Source organism: Rhodnius prolixus, unplaced genomic scaffold (genome assembly GCF_049639745.1).
Source record: "Rhodnius prolixus isolate KJV_2025 unplaced genomic scaffold, Rpr scaffold_12, whole genome shotgun sequence".
Lineage (NCBI taxonomy): Eukaryota > Metazoa > Arthropoda > Insecta > Hemiptera > Reduviidae > Rhodnius > Rhodnius prolixus.
The window spans coordinates 17,700,171-17,718,554 of NW_027411635.1; the positions used below are offsets into that span (position 1 = coordinate 17,700,171).

At 33.2% G+C, this 18,384-nt stretch overlaps 2 protein-coding genes across 6 annotated transcripts; one reads left to right on the forward strand and one right to left on the reverse strand.

Moving 5' to 3' along the window:
* Positions 1-284: 284 nt before the first annotated feature.
* On the reverse strand, positions 285-5,195 carry LOC141461656 (DET1- and DDB1-associated protein 1). Of its 3 annotated transcripts, none has more exons than XM_074142864.1 (5): positions 5,011-5,195; positions 3,488-3,600; positions 3,205-3,346; positions 2,745-2,806; positions 285-1,992 (listed from the first exon to the last, which is right to left on the reverse strand). In XM_074142864.1, exons 3-5 carry the CDS (start codon positions 3,326-3,328, stop codon positions 1,909-1,911), a joined length of 270 nt encoding a protein of 89 aa, XP_073998965.1. In that variant the 5' UTR covers positions 3,329-3,346; positions 3,488-3,600; positions 5,011-5,195; the 3' UTR covers positions 285-1,908. The 3 variants fall into 3 exon arrangements, with proteins under 3 accessions (XP_073998965.1, XP_073998966.1, XP_073998964.1); XM_074142865.1 differs by having other exon boundaries at positions 3,483-3,600; XM_074142863.1 differs by lacking the exon at positions 3,488-3,600 and having other exon boundaries at positions 5,011-5,192.
* A 1,963-nt stretch (positions 5,196-7,158) lies between these two features.
* On the forward strand, positions 7,159-17,800 carry Slmap (Sarcolemma associated protein). Of its 3 annotated transcripts, none has more exons than XM_074142817.1 (18): positions 7,159-7,421; positions 9,675-9,774; positions 9,903-10,040; positions 10,625-10,772; positions 10,876-10,942; positions 11,196-11,268; positions 11,419-11,586; positions 11,831-11,973; positions 12,569-12,704; positions 13,866-14,031; positions 14,378-14,547; positions 15,437-15,521; positions 15,593-15,735; positions 16,020-16,179; positions 16,272-16,491; positions 16,640-16,760; positions 16,897-17,031; positions 17,570-17,800. In XM_074142817.1, the coding sequence occupies exons 2-18, from the start codon at positions 9,724-9,726 to the stop codon at positions 17,669-17,671; spliced, it is 2,226 nt and encodes a 741-aa protein (XP_073998918.1). In that variant the 5' UTR covers positions 7,159-7,421; positions 9,675-9,723; the 3' UTR covers positions 17,672-17,800. The 3 variants fall into 3 exon arrangements, with proteins under 3 accessions (XP_073998918.1, XP_073998916.1, XP_073998917.1); XM_074142815.1 differs by having other exon boundaries at positions 16,017-16,179; positions 17,570-17,799; XM_074142816.1 differs by lacking the exon at positions 7,159-7,421 and adding an exon at positions 9,332-9,457 and having other exon boundaries at positions 16,017-16,179; positions 17,570-17,799.
* Positions 17,801-18,384: the final 584 nt, after the last annotated feature.

The following is an 18,384-nucleotide window of genomic DNA, read 5'->3' on the forward strand; positions in this document are numbered from 1 at the left end:
TCCTATTTTTTGAAAAATGTAGAAATTTCTTGAGACATTAAGGCAGTAGGTTAACAGCATTGCTTTGTAAATTTGATGAAGTTCCTCGAAGTAGTACTTGGCAGTAAAGAAAATTGGTCAGACCATATGAAAATGTAAAACTTGAGGGATCTCTGACAAGATGATGTTCTGTTTTAAAGTCATTTTAGGGGGTTCTCCAAGACTCTCATCTTAAAAAAAAAATAATAATAATAAGGCATCTAAAAGTAGATAATGAAGGTATGAAGAATGTGACCAAATTCGTATTGGTTTTTCAGCATAATATATTGAATACAAATGGTAACCTTTCTTATTTTACATTATCTTTTTTTAAAATATACTTTCCGTACATATTATTTTATTATTAGCACTAATTAAAGAGATAACTTTAATAATATATTTTTATCACACTTTTTGGAGAAATATTTCACAGGGAATCAGTGCAAATCAATAAATAATAAATAATATATAAATAAAATTTCATTAAATCAATATATACAATTTGCTCAGTCACTATATGTTAGATCAATACTGTTATGTTTCCATAATTATAGTGTTGACACACAAAGTTGTTTATGCAGCTTTAAAACAACTGATATACTATACAATACGCAGAACATCTGAGTAATAAGAACATCTCGGAAGGCTCAAATAATGAGCCTGGGAACTTTCTACGGTGTATTCTTTCACCATCACCAGAAAGCTTCCAGGCAAATGCGCGTTTCCCCTCACGTATAAACGGCTATCTGTATAACACAGAGTTTCTTCCAAGCCAATCTATCCGGGAATTGCTCGCCGAAGGGAATTCGCTTAAAGGAATGGTATATATAAACCCATATAGAATATAAAATGCTAATTAGAGGTCTTCTTAGGATCCTTTTCTAGTGTAGTAGATTAAGATTTTTCTTGGTTGCGAGGCTTATGTCAGATCCGCTTTGAAGAATTTTGCAGTCGGAAAAAAAACTTCCTTTAACTCTAAAACAATAAACAAAAAATTGTTTGGGTTGGAGGAGATTAGTTTCAGGACGGAACAGAAACGAAGAGCGGTTTAAACAATTTTCGCTTAAGATTACATCTCGATTAATTCAAACGGCTATAAATCTTCAGTGCTTCAAGGAGTAAGTCAGGACTATAGTCCAAGTTTCGTGTTATATTGTTTCTAATGTTTTTTCAGAGGCAGCTGCACGGTTCACGAGCTTTAGATAGCACTGGATGAAGAGAGATACAGCTCTGAGTATATGCATTCATATCCCAGTAAAAATTAACCAACTTAGACTTTATTATTTATTACCTATGTTTAGAAGACACTCCCAAATTTATTAATAAAAAAAACTGGCCACAGATATTTCTAAAATTAAGTGAAATAAATATCGTTGTTTTAACAAACTAAAAAAATCACAGTACATTACACGAATTTTAATCGAAAAAAGTATATAATATATATATATATATTACTAACGTTTTAAAATCTCAAGTCAAATCCGAATTTTGGTGTTACTCTAAGACTGATTTTTAAAACATTAAATAAAAAAAAGTAAATGAGGTAAGACAAATTTATCATTTTTGAGTATTTAAAATACCAAGTTCGTAATGTTTACGAAAGAAATAATAAATGATGAATAAAAAACTATTCAAAGACAAGCCGCCGTGAAGATTCTCGACTATACCAAATACTCGCTTTCTATCATGCGGCCAACCTGACATCGCGAGACATAAGGCTGTTACTTAAAAATTAGCTCTGTACAGCTAATAATTTAAACCTATGTATGTTTTTACGTAAAAAGTTACGAACAAAAAAATTACAAATGACAAAATATTATTTTTTCTATTTTTTCATGTCAACACTCGGCCGCATTAACTTGTTCACAGTCGCTATCCACCGCAACAAAATTATGAGTCTCTTCGTACTTTCTTATTCAGATTTGTTTCATCATCTTCTTCAGACTCACTTAATTCTCGCTTCTTATTTAAGTGCTGAAATCAATATTCAAAGAAAAAAACAGCTTATTAATATGAGTAAAGGAAAGATATTACTTTAAAATTATGACTACTTAGCTACATTTAAAGACATTTTATATACAGAGGCGTAACCAGATTTTCTTATTCCGTAAGAAGTTTAATTTGATAATTTTATCAAACTATTATTCATTTTAAAACTATTAATTTCATTTAGTTTATAAGATAATCGCTGCCTAATAAACAATGATTGCTTTAGCGATCATAAAGAAGAATAATCAATTCCAGTGTCGTAATTTCCTCAGACATCCTTGGATAGACATTCTGACGAGTATTGGTACATATTGCCTAGATGCCGGAGCATTCAGAACAAAAGTAAAATGAGACGGCAATGTGCCTGACCCGGAAGTGTTTCCTTCGTAATCTCAAACGATCCTGGAACTATTCGCTGGAGCTGTAGTAGCTAGATGCCGCCATATTGCGACCAATAAAGCATCAGCAAAAAGTCTTAGTTTTCTATCTAAATTAAGACCACCATAAGCATAAACATGCCCTATAATTAATTCTTATTTCCAACCTGTCTACCCAATTAAGTACCCATGTACCCTCATCAAAGAAGCATAAATAATATGCCCCATATAGCTATGATTTTATTTTTTACTTAGATAACAGGATCATTAATGAGAGTGAAAAAAAAAAATTATTCCCTAATAGTCTTAAGACACACATACATCAGTCACTAAAATTAAGCGAAAGAAACAAAAATATACCTTTTTATCCCATTGCTGGTGAAGATATCGCAGAAGAATGTTCGTGCGCTCCGTAACAATAACTAGAAAACATAAAAAATAATTTATCAATGAGAAAAATAAATAGCATTTCTTGCTGGCTTTGAGGCAGTCTGCAAGGTTGCCTGCAGCATCACTTCGGATTACCTCGATTTTAACTAAAAATTGAGGCGAAAATTAGGATTAGAAGACAAATTTGAGATATTTCCTCTACTGAACTGCTAAAATTTTATTGCATCATTTTGTATGCCCCGTAACAGAACAAGTAAAAAGGAACGTAAGTAACATCCATTATTTGAGGAGGGCTTTACGTCCAACTACCAATAACCGTAACAGAATTAAAGTAAAAGTTAATCGAACAGGATACCTGACCTGGGAGTGGTAAATGGAAATCAAGACTTAAAAAGTTATGTTATGTGAATGTTAAATCAAAATTACTTGCCTTGTTCTGAAGGTATGTCTTTGGTGGCAATGTAAACGGGTGGTCTCTTATATCCTGCCTTCGTATGATTATCCACTTGGAATTTGGAAAAATTCTCTTCATTATATGAAGGCAAACCTTTCATAAATTCAGAAATCACCGACTGTAAAACAATAATTAAAACAAAAATTGGTAAAAATCTTTAACAATGAAATAATTTACCTAATATAACTTATTAGGTTTTAAAAGAGTCGTCATGTTTTATACATTATTTATTTATTTTTTTTTTTTTTACGTGCCTTACTTTTTGAAAGAATGATTTTCCCCTTCAAGGAAACGTACTTATTATTTATGCAATCTTTCTTCTCGAACCCCCCTTCAGCAAGATCACATTACAGTTTGTTCTTGATTTCGGCACTGAAATGAAAAAATGTATACCACTTGTATAGTATTTAAATGGTTTCATTTACCGAGACCTGCCATAAATATAAAAGTATAATCAACTCGAATGCTTCACTCATTTCATTAACATTACGTGGGGATGAGAATGAAAACCGTATTACTGTTGTATGCACTTAAGAATGGTGGGCAAATCGGCTTCTCAAATTGGTTGTGCACAACAAGTTGCGTGTTAGTTTATCAGACCACTAACAGGTACAGCGAGACCTTCGCTTTAAGTGACCTATCTCCATTTATACCAAAAAGATATTTTATAACTGGTAAAAACGCCTAAAAGCTGCATTCACTTGGTCAGTCATTTGAGTATTTTAGCGAATTGGTTTACAGCCCACATGCTTCGAGGTTCCACCTATAATTGATTAAACTAGATGTTAAATAAGATTTCATTAAAACTAACCAGAAAACATACGCCACAGTGACCCAGATAGTCTAATTTGATACCCACTAGTAAGTGTATCCTGTCCAATCTGTCTAATTATACTTAGGAGTCTAGTGAGGTGGTCCTGGGCAAAGTGTGATGGTATGTATACATTTTTCACGTTCATAATACGTTCAGTGACATTTTCTATTTCCTGCAAAAGATAATCAGGATATCCTCGCTATGTAGGAATTCTGCAGAAGCCCGTCAGGAGACTCACGATCAACCGCGTAGCCTGGCATTGTTGGATTAACACCGTGACAAACTTGAGCGAGTAGCTAATAATGAACCTACACTTGCGACTTATCTTAAACCTATTCTTTAAAACATTCATTGAATTGGCTTGGAACCCGCAAAAACTCCTTGAGACCCTTTCGGTGATACGTGATCTATAACTTCACTGCTTCTACATCCCTAACATCATCCAAACGACAAATAACTTATTTTGGTATCAAAATTTCATCTGGATCTCCAAGCAGTCCCTCTCTAGCCTCCCTAGGACTTGAGACAGTAAGGTCTCCTGACAGTCTGAAGTAACTAATTACACCTCGTCTTTAAGATCTCATTAACACAAATAAAGGGCTTAAAAGAGCGTATAGTGCGGACTTACTATCAAATGTACAAGTGATGTTGCTAAGTATGTCTTTGTTATAAAACCTCAATTAATGTATTAATGTACAACTGAGATATTTCTCTATTTCTTCCAGAAGCCCACGTCTTAGTCGAAATAAATATTTAAAAAATTGTATAACACTAATACAATTTTATTCCATAAAACTATAACTGAATACATCAACATAACTAAACTATATTTTTGAAAAAATATAACTATTTTTTAAATACCTACTTTTTTCTTGATTATGAACATTTTAAACACTTCTATCATTGATATCTAGAGATCAAGTCATTCATTTTCAAAATAAATGAGAAAAAAATAAAAGAATTCTTACCATTTTAATGAAAAGCAATCAAAAAGTCAGTGTTCTCAATCTGTAATACTTTATATTTCTCTGAATTATAATTAAAATAATGTAATGAATTAAGGCACATCATAAATTAGACCCACTAAACTCAACATGGAAAGGTTACTCTCTGCTCTAGTCTCTTCTTTACCGTCTATATAACGAAACAATCAATGAGAAACGAAGTGTTGAAATATCGATAGACGACCCACTTTACTATGATGCTAGAATTGATAACAAAAATGATCCGATTATTTCAGAGATTAAGGCCCAAAAAGATAGTGATTCAAAAAGTAGAGACTGATTGTAAATAAATGTTTATGTTCTTTGACATAAACCACTATTCTTTTTCGGCCAGGCAGGCGGAATATGGGCACAAGGCTTTACGCTTCATGGGGCCCCCTCGGGCAAAATGTTTGCTTTCAAATTACCAATTCAAATTTTTGAAAAAATAATAAAAAACAACCAGTAAAATAAATTATAATGGCTAACCGATAAAAGCAATTAAAGGTTGACAGATACATATATAGAAAAATTGACATATGATTCCGTTTAATTGGGTTTTGCACTTACGAGGTTGTTTGGCAGAATACGAAATGCTGAATATTTCGATAGAAACATGCGTAGATTTCATAAAACTAAATTCAAATTTTATTTCAAATGGAACTAGGAAAACAATATACCGAGAGATGACAATTCTTTCTTTATTCCTTGTACATTTGTATCACCGGAGCCTTCTTCTACTTAAAAAAAATCGCTAAAACTTAATATTCACCAACTCAATAAGGGCAGCTTACCCAAGTAGTAGACTGGTTGGGTGCAAATTGAAGTGTATTCTGATACAAAATTGTAGATTGTATTAAAAGGGCGGTTCCACCAAAATGCCCATTGTTCCCCGCCCACCCATCATCTCAAGAGAGATACCGGGGCTTCAAGACCAACAAATTCTCTCAAAATTTCCGGATAGCAGTACAATAAACTAATAAAGCAGTGACAGGACACTAGGGAGCATTGCGACTCAATCGCCCAGTGCACTGAGAAAACCTAAAAAGTTTGTTAAGATTACCAGATGCCTCAATATCCGGTTGGGAAACATTCAACAATCTTTTTTATAATAAACAGGACACATCTCTACAAAGTGCCACACAGTCTCATTGGACTCACCACAGCCGGCGCAAATCGGCGACTGGGTATGGCTGCGTTTGAAAAGATGGTACGCTGAATTCGCATGTCCACTCAACACCTGAACCAACTGGCAGATCCAGAATCTGCTAAAGCTAACCATAGCCGTTTTCGACTGGCCAAGAATTTCCTTAGCCTGACGGCAGACAGCTCAGGATCTCCACCGTTTCCGATGTTCCTTTAAAATCCACTGCTCCATCAGTAATTGTTATCAATACAGATTCTTTCTTTGCTGTTTCATCAGCAAGTTCGTCACCCGGAATCCCGGAATGACCAGGGGACTAAGCAACCGAAACAGTATTCAAAGCACCTAACAAATTGAGAGCAGCATGGCAAGAATTGACCGAAATTTGGTTCTTACTAAGAGCGGCTAGAGCTTTAATTGCAGCCTGGCTATCCGTGAAGAACCTAATATCAGTACCGGCAAATCCCTTCCAGCGGAGTAAGCCTCAATGGCAGCCAACTCCGCTTGAAAAGCAGATGCATCATTACCAAAATCAAGGGAGGTGTGTTCCCATCGGAGCCCAAACTGGGGTCCCCAGATGCAGAGGCCAGCAACTGCCCTAACCATCCATACAAACAGAAATAGCGTTTATTGGCAAAAAAAATATTAGCCATACATTTTATTCTAGGCGGAATCTGAAAACGTTTACTCTCGGAAAAAATAGTCAAATCGTAAATCAGCAAGAATGCAATATGTTCTTAAAAAGAACGAGAACAAATACCTATTTTGTTAGATGGGCCCTCCCAAGAATTCGGAAATATTAGTAAAAAATACTTTATATTTCTTTGAAAGAGCGAATGAACATAAAGCACCTTTTTTTATTTCAATCAATTCAATTTATTAGAATGTTTGTGAACTGTCTTCAACTTAAATTTTTACTGATGTAAAATCTAGGCATTGAACACTGACTTCTTTGTTTTGGAAAGGAAAACAGCTGTAAATTTGATTCTATACTAGAGGAACCTGTTATGGAACATAAGTTAACGATGTTTAAATTGTTAATTGTGAATTTTATGAACGTTTTAATCATGGAAAAGTGTAAAGATTTATTATTAATTGTGTAAAACTTTTACATTAAATGTTTGGGTGGTTTGGTTCGATTGGTTCCATTATACTTTCGTAAATTATTGTTTAGTAATATTTTTTAAATAATTTGCATGAATGGAAGTCACTTGAGATGCAGCAGGCTGCTCGAAAAGTTGGACAAATTCAAGTAAGTCTAATATTAATTAATTTATTTAGCACATTTTCAAAAAGGTACAATTGTAATCACCCAACAACTTATCTGCCGATTTTTCTCCATTATGATTTGGCCAGTATCTTTAATTGTACCAAGTTTAATAAATAATGTGAAACCTTATGATAATGTAGTTTTAAGAATGGAACTTTATCTGTTCCGTCATCTTTCGAACTTGTCTTTTTAGTACAAGTGTTTTCAAATCATAAATAAAAAATATACCGGCCTTCCTTACTTGGAAATAATAAAGAAAAGCCATGCCATTTGTTTTGCTGGCAGACCAAAGATACCATCAACCGTTGAAGAAATACTTACAGCATTTCAGTACATCAAGATAAAAATGTACTGCCCTTCCTTTATTTGTAAGAATGCGATTAAATGCTATTCCTTAGAACTATTATTTTTATTAAATAGAAGAACTAGATCAGTTTGTGAAAAAAAAACAAAAACAAACAAACAAAAAACCATTGAAAATTTATTAACTAGCTAAAATTATTCTTCTCTTCAGTCAAAGTAATCCAGCCATAATATTAATTGATTATTTATTAGCCAAAAGTCTGTTCATTGTTAAGGAACAAACAGTGTATTGCGTTGTATATAAAAGGCCATTTTTGGATTTGAAAAATAAATAAATAATATATGTATGACCTGTTGTGATAAGCAGTTGTAAACCAACTTAATGCCAGCTCTTTTATTTCTCGATGCCATCATTCCTTGAGTTTGATATCAATAAAGGCCTGCATTTAGGTTCAGTTCTGATGGTTGTTAAATTTTCAACAGTGTGCCATGTACCGAAACAAAGGTCAGAGGATGGCGCTAAGAAGTCTGAACTATAGAGGGATGTAAAAAGTTTCAATGACATCAAATTCTTAAAACTTGTTTGTTTGATAATAAGGTGCGTGGCCAAGTACATACTATCAGATTGTTAGCAGCGAAGGCCAGAATATAATGTCGATCGGAAATTTATAAAGTTTTTTCTCTAATTGCTGTCTTGTGCATACTGTGAACGCCGTTTGCAGTTCAACCATTGATCACTTGTCATAAAATTTCGCTAGTAAATCCACTTCTTATCGCATGTCACTTTTGCTTTGATTTGTAGCAACCTAAATTACTCTCTAAATAGCAGACAAAAAAAATCATCCAAATAACATTCTTTATTGTCTCAAACCTTAGATAAAGCACGGGCGACATCAATAAAAGCTAAGTATCTTAAAAATAAAAGGCACCTAATAATTTATCACAGTAATCATTAATAAATTAAAACAAACCAAACATTCTTCTATATCATATACAGAGTTACTTAGTGGATTTTTCAAAATATTTTTCGAATGTTTATTTTTTAATTGCCGAATCATTCTTGCAATTTGTTAACATGGCTAAAAGAAACGATTGTGAACTGTAGTTGGTGTTTTTCAGTCGAGTAAATGGTACTGGATGCGATACACTCCTGTAATTCTAGTGCATGTTTCGTTGCTTGCGGATGAGATAGCCATAGACACAAAAGCTAGCACTGTCAGTATCTGCAGATCTTGGTAGACTGGTCTGCAGTTGGCTCTCTATAGCGTACCTCTCATTGCTCGTACCACTTTTATCTGATAGTACTTTTTACCGATAATACAGCACATTCTTGGCCTCGGAAGAAGAACTCCAGAATAGTATTGCATGTGTAAATCATTTTCAACACATCCAGACAGGCTTCTTGCATTAGTTTCCTAAGAAAGAAAAACACCCTGTTCTGCTTCTCAACAAGTATCTCGTAGAGTTTATATCTCTTAGAGATATTCTGCCTTATGTCATTTGTCATAACTATAAATTTATATTGACCCCTGTGGAACTCTTCTTTTTTTCTTTTCTTTTTTTGTGATAGGAAGTCTAGCGAAAAAATCTCGTACATTTATTTTATCGTTATTTTGTTACAAAAAACCTAGATGGTGATGGAGGCTAACTCTTTTTAAAACATTACTTGGAGTTGAATGTCTGCGTACTTTCAACTAATGCTCCTCGTCATGTAGGTAGGTGTGTTATGTCAACATGTTTTGTGGTATCATATGCTTGTCTGAAGTCTATGAACTTCAGTAATATCATTGTTTCGTACTTTAAGCTGATTCTGACACATTCTTGAATTTCTATAGCTTTTTTAAGGTCGACTTCACTCCACCTTGTCATAAGATAATTAATTCACAGATTTAGAAATTGCATTTCCTTCATTGTGTATATATTTTTTTTCAGCCTTGATGACCCTGGATTTAACATCATGGTAGTGTGATTGGCACAAAACATGTCCGGAAAAGCAGTCCTTACTTGCAGGCCAAACTCACATCCGTTTCCAGTAAGTAAACGTTAGAAGTATATGATCTTGATTTTAGTTTTACATTTCTATTTATAACATTGGCTTATGATGGTTGGTGTATCTCCATTTTAAATTTTAATTTTAAAGAGTATTAATTTTGGTTTAAGGAGAGGACACTTTGTTTGGATCAACCAGTGAAAATTGGACGATCTGTCGCCCGCGCAAGGCCTGCCTCTAATAATGCAATTTTTGACTGTAAGGTTTTGTCACGGAATCATGCCCTAATTTGGTATAGTAATGGAAAGGTGAGTTACAAAAGTTTTTTGTCTTTTTTTTACTTCAGATAAAAAAGAAATTACAGTCGTGCTAAGTTTTCGCTGCAAATATATGTGTTTTAGTGATTCCAGTAATAGAAATTGGTGTGTGCTGTTATATTTATCTATGTAGCAGGACTAACTAACTAAAAAAAATAATGAAAGAAAAAGAACTGGGAGTACCTACTATTTTCCAGAATATAATTTTTAAGTCTTCATAATTTTCTTAAGTAAAAGCGCTCACGGTTTTCTTGAAACTACGAATAATGAGGCTAGTGGGATAAATTGTCGTCACATGTTGCGGCAAGATTCAACTTTCCAACTCAAAACTTCAAAGTTTGTTGATGGAGGGACGCAACGACCGCCCAAGGAACCCCGCTACATTAGTTCTAATTATCTAATTAGTTGCCTAGTCTTTGCTACCTCTTCGGACCTCTCCACAGTCACGGAAATGAGAAGAGGAATTTAAAATTTCGAGGGCTGGATGTGGCGTGGAATGTGAAAAACATTCACAATGATTTATGTGGATCGTCGGTTCATTTTCAACCATATTTTAAAGTAGTGTTTTGTTTCAGTTCTACCTACAGGATACAAAAAGTAGTAATGGAACCTTTGTGAACAATCATCGTTTGAGCAAATCAAGTGAAGAATCACTTCCTAGGGAAGTCTGTTCAGGAGATATAGTTCAGTTTGGTGTAGATGTTTTGGAAAATACAAGAAAAGGTCGTAATTTAGTGCATGATATAACCTTCTATGTTCATAATTTATTCGATTGCTAAAAACCAACTAAATTACATTTGATTTTTTTTTTTCCGTATTGTTTTAGTCACACATGGTTGTATTGTAGCTAATCTGAAACTTTACTTGCCCGATGGAAAAGAAGCCAAGGCTAGGTAAAACTTTCTAGTACAATATAAATTAAATAATACGAATTTCTGTATTATATGTGGCAAATTACTTGGACTAAAAGCGCAGTTTGTAAATTAGAATGACAATAGTTGCCATTATTTAAACAAATATATGCATATATTTCTTTTTTCACATACTTACACCAAATTAAATATTTTGGAGACTGGAAAAAGATTTCTTGTATATAACGCGGATTCTGAAGATATACTTATATGGAATCAGATTTTGTTTTTTCAGTCTTTCTACTTCAGTCATTTCATCCAACAATGTTCCGGTGGAAAACCTATACGAGTTGTACCAGTATCTCCAGGTAAAATTGATATTCCTGTGTTCATAATTTTAATTTTTATAGGCAACATTATTATTAGCCAAATTTTAATACATTAGTTTAACAAAATAGTTGATATTAGTAGTCGAACTCATGAAAATATACTAATCTAACCAATCTTGAAATGTTTAGGAAGCGATTCAAAGGGAACAATTGCTGGAAAGTAAGTTGACCAGTCTTCAAGAAATGTTGAATACAATTAGAGAAGCTACCGATCAAGGGTGGAAAGCGCTGATCGCCGAGGACCGTCTTCTCACGCGAGTAGATGCACTTGAATCTCAGCTTGTAATTTATAGCAAGGTTAGTCTATTAACTTATTTTTCAACAGTAACTGTGGAAAATTAGGGAGTTGTTGTATAGCCAAATTTACTGCGATCTTAAGAGTTCTGCTGTGACTCCCCCTTAGAATTGATAGTTTATATGGTTTCCTAAGTCTAAACCAACTAGTAAGACAGGAAGAATCCCCTAATTGTGGATGCCCACTCCGGCCATTACCAGCTTCTTGTTTTGAGAATGACTTATACCATTGTTTACTTTATTCTAGAATTTTGGTGAAGACAAAGTGAAAGAGGAGCTAAAGAAACTGCAGGAGGATAAAAATGTTTATCAAAATACTGCCAAAGAATTCTTGAAGAAAATTCTTGAGGAAAAATTAGAAGCCGTACAAAAGTATCAGGACGTAAAAAGGTAAAATTATGGGATAAAATGTATTAATTTCTTTAAAAGTATGTATGTAATAGCAACATAAAGTAAAAAGGTACAATGAACCTATTGTTCTTTACTAAAGATCATATTTGCCATCAATGATAACAATATTGTATTTTTCCTTTTTGTTAATCCGTTATCGCAGATTTATGATTTTGAGTTTACCGGAAATAACATTTTTAGGGCTCGCGGTTTACTATGCATATATATATATATTTATTTTTGTTTTGTTTCAGTTTTTTGCGATTTTTTACACAAATAAACCCAAGAATTTCTTTGATCTTAGCATACTAACTACAGAACTACACATAGTTTTGTAGAAAATCTTTTTTTTGTAACATTGATTTTGGGGTTCAGAAGGAGCTGGGACGACTTAACATGTTTAAGACGCATTTTTGCCTTAACATTGTTTTATTGCATATATGACAATATGAAACTTATAGTAAAGGATACTAAGTTTTAAAGAAACGTTTTATTTTGTAAATGGCAGTAAGAGAAAGTCTTAATTTCTCGATATATTGTTTATTATACCGCACTGGAAATGCAAAGTACTGATAAGCATGAACATAATGTTCAGGTCACTTTTAAACTTAGAAGCACAGTATACATCTCTTAATGAAGAACTAACTTTAAGCAAGATACACGTTCAAGAGCTCGCCCAGAAATTGAGTTTACAAATTTCCCGCACAGACAGTGCAGAAGTTAAATTGCAGGTAATTTAAATTGCTAAAATTTATTTAAATTAGATGTTAGCTTTCGCTTTGTTTACGCAGCTTTTATTTATTACCTATTCTTTGTGTTAAACGATGGCCGAATCTGAGAATTCTTCTAATGAAAATATTATAAGATGTCAAAAATGTTACACTTTCATTCTAGCGGAGGATACACTTTACCAAATCGTATTGAAAACCTGTTAGTTTTGTGAAGCTTTTTTACAGCTGTCTTCTTCTTTTTTTTTTTTTTTAATGCCCTTAATTACATCTTGATCGATTTTGATGTAATATTTTTCAAAGCGGGTAAAGTATGCAATTACTTCATGAAAAAACTTTGATGCTAGTAACAAACAAGAAAAGATTTGATTTTCAAACGATTGGCCAAGTTGTAGTCCGATTGTTTACAAGTTGGGTCAAGCAATGTGGGCAGAATGTATCGAAAAGTAAGGAAACATAAGTTTTTCTTTATGTGTTTCTGCCTGACTATCGTGGAGTGTGTGGTCAGCATGATTCAAAAACGAAAAACCGCAGTAACTTCAAATTTGATATCTGGGTTTAGGTGCGACAATCAAACTCGAAATAAATAATTTTTTTAACAAATCAACCAACTGAAAGTGACTACTTTACTGATGAATCGATTTTGCAGTTTTTTTTTGAGATTTCTTACCAAAACTGCTCATACGATTATCTGTAAACTTGTGGAACACTTATTGCACATAAATAGTTCTACAACTTGTATTTGAAACATTTTTCAAACTTCAAACAATAGCACTTCAGGGCAAAATGGGTGGTTAGATATTCCTAGAAAGTGCCATTTCAATAAATGTTTAGTCTTATTCCGTAACAAGTATTTTATAAGGATTAAATATGTTACCATAATGCCTAATTTGAAAAAAACTGGCTATCCGGAATGCTATTTAAGTAAGTAGTGTCAGGAGTTGGAGTTACTGAGCCAGAAGGCACTAAACACGATGCTGACGCTCACTAAAACTTGCTTCGTGTGAATAATTTTTTAAAATATAATTTTATCTAATCTAAGCTGCGATCTTGCAATGTTTCAGTTTTTGTATTTTTTAAAATATTTTTTCTAGAATTGAAATTTCGCTGGAATATAAAAAATGTATACGCGTGATTTACATCAATAAATCATTGTATGTCTAGGAAATGGAAGAAGAACACAGAGAAACCATTGATCGACTCCATAGGCGCAACCAGGAACTGGAAAAGGTACTAGAATTTCATAAAGAAGAAGATACTACAGGTCTTGGAGACTTAAACGCGCCAAGCTCAAAAGTACCATTTGCCCTTCGGAGCAGTCCATCCCCAGGTTTGTATTAGCTATAAATCATTAAGTTAATATTATACGATTAACATGTAAGAAAATCCATTGACAAAATAAAACATTGCCGCATATTATTTACGTTGAAGCTTAAAGATTACAAAAGAAATCATTTTTTATTAAATTCAATTTTTATTGAATTTTGCAATTATAGAAGGCCTGTAAAGTTTATTTAGAGGGATAAAGAAAAAGACACTTTAAAAATAATTGGGTATACACGTTCCATTTATAACTTTAAAGGCACATAAGGCAGAGTTCGCCATTAGTTAAAAGTTAAAAACCAAATAAACAAAGGTTTTGGTTTGGTATTTTAATACTTCTTTTGATTTTTTAGTTGATAAGGATATTGGCATGGAAGATAGCCTGAAAGCTGAAGCCGAAGATGAAGACGAGCTAATGAAAAAAGAAGCCGCAGATCTTTTAACTGCCCAACTGGATCTTTTACAGTATTTTGGTTCCTCGGATAAACAGCTCACTATAGATCAGTCTCATCTTAATGCACAGGTAGTGTATCTGAGTGCAAAACCATAGTTACTTAGTAAGTCTCACTTAAATTTATCATTTGTTTTTACTACGATGTAGAAAACATATTGGACAATAAAGTGTCAATTATTATTTAGACTTAGTTCCGTTCCTCCATAACACTTGAATGCACTTTCATGTAGAATTCATTTCTGCTATATGCTAATTGGAGTGACCTTTTCATAGACCGACCAGCTATTTTCTTCAGTTTTTACCACCTTTTTTTAATATTTAGTCTCTGATCCTCTCTTAGTTTCCAACCCTGATTCCCTCATAGTTAAAGCTGCTCTAAGACCTTTAGTTGCTTCCATTTTTACTTCCAGACCACTTACCTCTCTGGATCACAAGCAGCTCCAGCAAAGCCATATACTTTGGCTATGAAGTCAAACAATGATGACTTCAATTTGGGTTATTAAGGGAAAAAAGACTTGCTTTGGGTTAAGCCACAACTTTGTAACCATTTTGCATTTGGAACCAGAGCTGTTCTCTTGGAACTTTATACTGAATAGCTGGATATAAATTTTATCGATCTTACTTGCAATCCCTTTTTGTGTATCCGACATAGAGTTGGTATGTATGTTGATATAACGTTCGCGCTCAATATTTGGGTTTCGCCAGCTAGAATTTACTACCTGCTGGCAAGAAGTAACGCTTTGCTTCGTCTGCCCATAGCCTCATGTACCTGTTGTCGCTTGAGGTCTTCTTAGATCTCTGGTTTATTTTCTGTAATTAATAATTTTTTCTTCTCTGAACAGATCACCGACGTTAACTTATAGATGTTAGCTGCTGCAACTCGTTATTTTTTTTATATACATATATACAAATGTACATCAAAGCTAAAAGCTATTTGTTGATGAATTTCCACTTTCAGATTAGGACGTCAGATTTAGGGAAGGTGTCAAACGGTTGTGAGGAACCATTAGAAGCCAAACCGAAGAATCAAATCTTCTTGGAAGGTAAGTTATTGTTCCACTTATTTATTGCCTAATTATTTTGATTATTGATTTTTTTTTTTTTTTTTTACTAGAAGAAATAAAAGAAACTAAAAGTGAAGAAGACTACAAGCCAGTTGGCGACTACTCCGGCATCAATCTGGCAATGAGAGACGAAGTGAAATCATCTAGTGAACATTTAACGAAAACATCGAGTTTAACTTTGCCAAATTTAGAGGTAGGAAACCATCTTGCATTTCCTTCATCTAGAATTTCCAGTTTGAAGAAAATCAGATAATGTGCAGTGTGACGGAATAAATTTCTCAGTTTTTGTTTTGGTTTTCAATTCTGCTTAAACGGCGTCAACCATTTTTATTTTGCGTCAAGTTAACTATGAATAAAAAACTATCACACCTATTTTATTAGTGTCGGAAGATAATTTGGCATTAGAATCGTTATAAACCATTATGAGAAGTTAGCTAATCTCTTCCCTGTTTAAATTAATTATCTTTGTTTCAGAAGACTTCCCAAGATCTTGATGGTTGCCATGTAATTAAAGAAGCATTAGGAGGTGATAGAAAATTATGCGAAGAATTCGTGATAGATAGTGTGACACAGGACGATTTTGAAAATCATCTTAATAGGCGCAATCAAAATATTGAAGAAAAAGATACCCTTAGAAGTATGTCTGTTACCAACTGACAGCTATTTCTTTTATATGTTTATATAGTAAATTCAGTTTCTAATTTTATTTCATTTTATTGACAATTTTAGAACAATTAATTGAAGCAGAACAATCTGCTAAACAAAGTAGGAATGAAGCTGCCCAGCTATCTGATAGACTCAAAGTCCTTACTGCCGAGCTGGATTCATTAAAACAAAAACAACAGGAACAAGCTCTGGATAACAAACTAAGAGATGAGCTGCATAAATTGACTCACGATTGTTTCAAATCTAAGGGAATGATTTCTATGTTAGAAGCTGAAGTTCTCTCGTAAGATTTTTAATGTTATTACTGCTAATTATTCAATTCCAAGTTTTTTTCATTACCCTACTGCTATTACGTTGGAAGTGTTGCGATGGTGCTCGTAAAATTGTCATGTGTGCATCTTTTTTTTTTACCATAAAATTGTTAATTCCAGGCTTAAAGAAGAGCTTCATAATTCCCAGTCGGAGAATACTCGACTTAGTCAAGAATTACAGCAATTGGAACATTTAAGAACTACTGTTACTAAGGAGGGTGAAGGAGATCAATTACAAAAGGTAAGGTTAGATAGTTAAAAATTTAATAATTGCATCACGCTTTTCTATTAGTCGATTTTGATGCGAGAATCACAAGCGGAATAAAAAAATCTTGTGCAGTAAAAATTGTGGAATTATTTCTACTCTCTTTCTACAGGTATCTCTTCTGGAAGAGAATCTAGTTCTAGTGAGTCAGAGGTACATGGATTGCAATGAAGAAAATACCCAGTTAAAACGACAGTTACATGATCTTCAACTAGATTACCAAGCTATTAGTCATCAACCTTATTTTGTGAGTATTCATGCGTAATGTGATATCATTGAGAGAGAGGTGCGTCGAAACCCGAGACCCATTTAATTCATCTTCAGTTGCCATAATGATTAAACAAACAATTGCCCGCTTACTTGGGAAACGCTTTATTCAAAATTGCATTTTTTTGAATAATTTGCTGTTGAAACTTTGTATCATCTCAAATATCCTATATACCCAAAAAGCTCTTGAGTCCCCTTGGAATTTATCGATTTTCCATTTTATGATAATGAGGTACCTAAACACAATTCATAAAGCTAGGTAGAAGAAATTTAATAGTTAAATAAAATTGGAATGCTTTAGAACAATTTTCCGGGTGCTGATAGCCAGCTCTCACAACCACATGTGCGTGCCATCTCTAAACTTTCGATATTATTGAAAATTGCGTTTTTTTCAACAAAATGTACGAAATCTTCAAAATATTTAAATGTTAGACCCTTCTAATATGACTTAAGATATTTTGCTTCATAGTAATAATCAGTTTATATTATATATAAATGTATATGTATTTTGTTTGCAGAACTTGTTTTTCGCACTTCCATGTATTATGCTCATATTGGCAATTACAATTGCATTTTATCCAACTTTATCGTCATTGATGGGCACTGCAGATAAACCTTAAGAAGGATTTCATTTTAATCACTATTATTTTATAAATAAATATATATATATATTAATATATATATATATATTTATAAAATTGTTATTTTTATTTTTATTTTTATTTTTTTTACAAGAAGAAATGTAAATATTATTTATTAATGTGTAAAGTTTAAAAACAAGATTTTTTTACTACAGAATGTATTTGTAACATATGCATTTTTTTTTTTTTTTACATATGTACGCAATCTGTTACGCGAGGAATGCTTAAAAACTTAAAAAATACTTGTTAACAAATTTAGACTAAAATCTGTTTAAGAACTTGAAAGTATGATAAACAAAAATCTGCATTGAATCATGAAACCGATAAAAATCGTAACAAACTCTATTATATCGTCCGTAGGAGTCTGGAGACGGCTGTAGCGTAAAGCTAGGAAGGAATTGGTTTCTTTTCTCCGAATTGTTGGAAACCCTCAGCTACATAAACCTTTCAAACTGGCACAGTATATAGCTATTCCCTCTTCCAGGCATAATATTCAAGGCTTTTTGCAGTCAAAAAAGATGAAAATTCTCTCAAAAATATTTAGTCTCAAGAAGGAACTAGGTAAAAGGAAGAAACTTGTTCCCACGTAGGATTTTATGATGATTGGGCTAATTAAAGGATGGAAGCGGGTAGAATCCCCTGGAGACTTCTCTTGACATCTTGAAGAAATTTTTTAATTTAATTGAAGAAAT